The sequence below is a fragment of the Haliotis cracherodii genome, unplaced genomic scaffold (assembly GCF_022045235.1).
Source record: "Haliotis cracherodii isolate W230 unplaced genomic scaffold, xgHalCrac1.p SCAF_5, whole genome shotgun sequence".
Lineage (NCBI taxonomy): Eukaryota > Metazoa > Mollusca > Gastropoda > Lepetellida > Haliotidae > Haliotis > Haliotis cracherodii.
The window spans coordinates 66,375,177-66,380,544 of NW_027266308.1; the positions used below are offsets into that span (position 1 = coordinate 66,375,177).

Genomic DNA, 5,368 nt, shown 5'->3' on the forward strand with positions numbered 1-5,368 from the left:
ACTCACTCACTCACTCACTCACTCACACACTCGCTCACACACGTTATATACGTGCAATAATCTTGGACGCCACGTTAAACCCCATTTCACCTCACCTCACCTCACCTCACCTCACCTCACCTCACCTCATTGATCACCCAGGACACATCTGGTAAACGTCTATATGAATTACATTTTCCTGGCTCGTTATTTTAAGAAATGCAGTCCGTGCATGGTGGCCTCGCTATAGTTAGTTTAGTTTCCATATTAATTCAGGCTGTAACAATGATTGGCCCACAGTTCAGTCACGAAAGTTAAACAAATAATTTATTTTTTTCAAATTTCTTTACTGTTTAGAAAATAATCTCATAGCAACAAAAATGAGTTGTTTGCAATTAGGGAATTTTCTCTTCTTCTACATTATATTATTTTATTCTTTTGTCTTTGTCTTTAACTTACAGTTTGGAACTGAAAGGGCCATGGCGGAGAAACCCAAGCTGACATATGACTCCTACTTGAAGGTGACCTTATCCTATGTCCTCACATAGCTTATACATGTATTGCATCAGTAGATATTAGTGAGTGAGTGAGTGTGGTTTAACGCCGCTTTTAGCAATAGTCCAGCTGGCGGGGGACACCAGAAATGGGCTTCACGCATTGTACCTATGTCGGGAATCGAACCAGGGTCTTCGGCGTGACGAACGAACGTTTTAACCACTAGGCTACACGACCGCCACCAGTGGATATTAGATTTGCATGGTATTTAAACATTTATCTTAACAAGGAATCAACTTCTAAAGAAATGAACCTCTTATCTATTTAAACTTAAGTTTAATAACATTCCGCGGGGATAAAGCATGGTCATAATTCCTCAAGTGCTATTCTGATCAAAACTCCACTGTGTTAGAGAACATAACACTACACATGGACGTTTCTTGATCGCTAACACGTTTGTTGTTTGCATACGGCAGATCACACCCCTACTGGAGTGCCAGGAGCCAATATCAGAGGCACATGATGAACACCTGTTCATCATTGTCCATCAAGGTATTTAAGTTTACATGTTCGGTCATTACTTTTCCTCAAGGTATATTTTTTTATACACAAATTTACATACACTAAAGTTCAATGTTGAATTCCATCTTTAAAAAATACTCCTGTGTGGTATTTTATGCTTATTTATGTGATGTGTCTAAAGTTTCCATGTCAGTTCTCCATAACAATAGCAAATTGGTTTAAGTAACCAATGTTTCATTTCAGCCTTCGAGCTATGGTTCAAGCAGGTTCTTCATGACGTCGATTCTGTCAGGATGCTCTTTTATGACAAGGTACACTGTAGCTCTGCCGTCATTAGCCACCAATCTATAAGCACACTTTTCGCCTGGTGTTAATAACCAGGTGAAATGGTGAAATACAATTTTGGTGTTCATCCTCTGTGTCATTATTGTTTCAATACATGTTCAGATATATGAACGTGGAATCTGTTATGGTGCACTACAAACTGACCCAACTTTATCATCATTATGACAACCTGACACTTTGTTTTAGGACTGGGATAACATCCGATTACACAAAGCAATCAACCGCCTGCAGAGAGTCGTGCTGGTGTTGAAGGTGAGGCAACAGTTTGAACCTTTCACGCGAAGATCGATATTTCTAAAACTAACGTTACCTAGTACGAGCTTATACTGATAATATATGTTCAATATCCTCATCATTTATCTCGTATGATTTCAGCTGGTTGTCGAGCACTTCCATATCCTGGAGACGATGCCGCCACTGAATTTCGTTGACTTCAGGTGGGCAGCCGTGTATTATCATTTATATCACTTACATCCATGTTATGTCAATTTATGAGTGTACAGTTCTTTTGTAAACAGGGAACGGGTAACTTAGTTACACGCCTCTTGTATGTTACTACTGACACGTCTGTTATATTGCTGTGATTATGTTCCAGGGACGAGCTATTGTATTGCTGTGATTATGTTCCAGGGACGAGCTATTGTATTGCTGTGATTATGTTCCAGGGACGACCTATTGTTTTGCTGTGATTATGTTCCAGGGACGAGCTGTTGTATTGCTGTGATTATGTTCCAGGGACGAGCTATTGTATTGCTGTGATTATGTTCCAGGGACGAGCTATTGTATTGCTGTGATTATGTTCCAGGGACGAGCTATTGTATTGCTGTGATTATGTTCCAGGGACGAGCTATTGTATTGCTGTGATTATGTTCCAGGGACGACCTATTGTTTTGCTGTGATTATGTTCCAGGGACGAGCTATTGTATTGCTGTGATTATGTTCCAGGGACGAGCTATTGTATTGCTGTGATTATGTTCCAGGGACGAGCTATTGTATTGCTGTGATTATGTTCCAGGGACGAGCTATTGTATTGCTGTGATTATGTTCCAGGGACGAGCTGACCGGGGGGTCTGAGTTCCAGAGTCTTCAGTTTCGAAAGATCGAGAAGCTTCTTGGAATCAAAGACGAATGATACAACCGTTATCATCTACAAACATAAATCTGTGATTGATCATGATGCTTTTAAATCTAAACTTTACAGTGACTATCGATAATGTATCTAAATCCTTTTGTGTAACATATACATAGCTACATCCGTCCATGACGTCTGTCATACAGTTAACTTTTGGCGATTTAAATCCTGTGAAAATATCTTCTTAAATTTTCTGCGTTTCTAGGATAAGCGCGAAAAATACGAAGATCAAGACTATCAAGACAAGATGGACCCAAACGATAAGGAGATTCTCCTAAAATACCCAAACAAGGATGCTGCTGATGGAAGAACTCTCCGAGGTGTTGTTGAGGTGAGGGTATTTTTTTCTTTTCAGGGAGGGCAGTACAGTTGTGGCTTTTGTTTACAGATCAAATATAAAAGGTTTGTGAAAATATGAACTATTACACAATGCTTAACCAATGAAGTTTGCAATAGGCCTATGTGCTATGTGCAGATCACTACATTGCGTGAAACACTTACATAAGTATAATGTTATTTTCCCGACGATGTTATTCTGATGTATGACTTTATTTGTATCTGTTCCATGGAGAATGTGAAGGAGGAAAATACGTTTTGAACGAAACAATTCTTTTAACGATGCAGATATGGCTTGCTTCTACGCCGGGAATAGATGACAGCAAGTTTTGGGGCAAGTACCGTCAAAACAAGGTAAACATTGATGTTGGCCTTAATATTCTCTAGGAATAAGAAAATGTGTGTTTTCATCTTTCGAATAAGAACAATATGTCAACATTATAGCGCTCCTATGTTTCTCTACCAACATAAACTAATGCTTTGTCTTTTCTATTTCACTTTCAACAGGAGGAACTGGACCCTCTGCTCGATGAATCGAAGTATAAGACAGGTAAACGTACTTCGTTTAATGTCCATGTTTTGTCCTCACTGACACGGGGCGGTGGGGTAGCCTTGTGGTTAAAGCTTTTACTCGTCACGCCGGAGATTCAGGTTCGATTCATCTCATGGGTACAATGTGTGAACCCAATATTACAGGAATAATGCTAAAGCGGCGTAAAACCTATTTCAACTTATTCAGCAACATGATTGTGACGCCATACAGGTATTATAACGGTATCTGTGATCCTTAACGTGTATCTGTGAACAACTGGTACCCTTCTGTGTTTTGTGACAGGTTCCTGGCAAATGAGTCAACGGTCGCTTCAAGGAGCCCTTCTGATCATGCTGCACCAGGACAAACCTGAGTTCCAGATGCCCTACCAGATCATCACACTGCTGATGGACATAGATGTCGCCCTCATGAAATGGCGGAGTAGGTACCAACATATGTACTAAAGAATGTCATAAGATAAGATAAAGTGAGTGAGTGAGTTGGGTTTAACGTCGCTTTTAACAGTATTACAATTATATCGCGGCGTGTCAGCTTATTTTTAAGAGAAAAGCCCGAAGTGATGCAGGTCTTAGACGTTTACCACTTCGGTGAAACCCACAAGCACGGGTATGGTGCTGACAAACTTAGAAACATAATCGCGGCGAACCGGGATTCGAACCCACAATCATAGGTTTCTGGCGTGCCCAAGGGACGCAACTCTGCACAGCGAATCGCGTCGCCTTAGGCCACCCGTACCCCCCGATTAGATAAAAAAAACATTTATACCGAGATCAGTTGACACCTCTGACTCTTCCGATTTCCTTCCTTTATATTAAGGCACCCACATCCACATGGTACACAGGATGATTGGACAGAAGCAGGGTACTGGCGGAACAAAAGGCACTTCCGGCTATGACTACTTGAGAGCAACCTACAAGTAAGAAAACATGCTTCTATTTTCAGTGATCGCAGCGACGAATAAAAGTACGACCACGGAGTCATGAAACACATATTAAAAGTTTCTATTATAATGAATTATGAAAATAAATAACCATGTCTTCTCCTTCATTCGTTTTACTATGCTTGCCGTAAGAGGCGACTAACAGGATCGGGTGGTCAGGTTCGCTGATTTGGTTGATGCATGTCATCGTATCCCAATTGAGTAGATCGATGCTTATGATGTCAATCACTGGAGTGTCTGGTCCAGATTTGATTATTTACAGACCGCCGTCCATAGCTGGAATATTGCTGAGTGCGGCGTTAAACAACAAACATCATCATCATCATCATCATCACCATCTTATCATTCAATTTGCTGTTACCTCATTGGCGTGAGTACGCTGGAATGAATTAGCCACTAAAGCATTACATGTTTATGTTATGACAGTGATAATTACAAAGTTTTTCGGGATCTCTTCAACATGGCCACTTACTTGAGGCCCCGAGAGGAAATCCCCAAAATGACAGATCCCACAGGATGTTGATGCTCTTGACCCAGTTTACAAGGACAAAGCTGGATCAAGCTTGCTGTTGCGGCAAGGAACACAGTATCCTCATACTCTCACCAAACGTTTATTCCCGTTTTTCGTTTGCACAAAACCAAGTGTCCTTGTAACGTTGTAGCGTTATTAGAATACATACGCTGTATAGTTGAATAATGATGAGGAGGTTGAGAAAAACCTTAAAGAGAAACAAAACAATTACTAAGTATACAACACTAACCTGCACCGTTCAAATTATACAAATATTCAAATTCCAAAGTGCAAAAAGAAAAATTACTTAAATCAAATGTGTTCTGTTTCAGATCATTTGTACAAAAAGCCATAATAAGTGTAGGGAAACAAAACTCACATTTGCCATAACAACCCATGAACCCTGATCCAAACATGTGATCAGGAGCCAGGATGTAGATATAAAATAAAAGCTGCAAAAGTTTAGGTAACTGGCTGGGTTTGAACCCTGCACCTCAGTATTACCAAATGCTTAAATTGTCGTCCAAATGTTATATTCATTAAACCAAGGACACC

At 40.3% G+C, this 5,368-nt stretch overlaps 1 protein-coding gene across 1 annotated transcript; it reads left to right on the plus strand.

The window, feature by feature from the left end:
- The first annotated feature begins 458 nt into the window (after window positions 1-458).
- On the plus strand, window positions 459-4,825 carry LOC139444396 (tryptophan 2,3-dioxygenase-like). The gene is made up of 12 exons (XM_071225360.1): window positions 459-500; window positions 951-1,026; window positions 1,240-1,307; window positions 1,528-1,593; window positions 1,717-1,778; window positions 2,392-2,467; window positions 2,679-2,804; window positions 3,098-3,163; window positions 3,317-3,359; window positions 3,645-3,782; window positions 4,179-4,278; window positions 4,729-4,825. Exons 1-12 carry the CDS (start codon window positions 459-461, stop codon window positions 4,823-4,825), a joined length of 960 nt encoding a protein of 319 aa, XP_071081461.1.
- The last annotated feature ends 543 nt before the right edge of the window (window positions 4,826-5,368 follow it).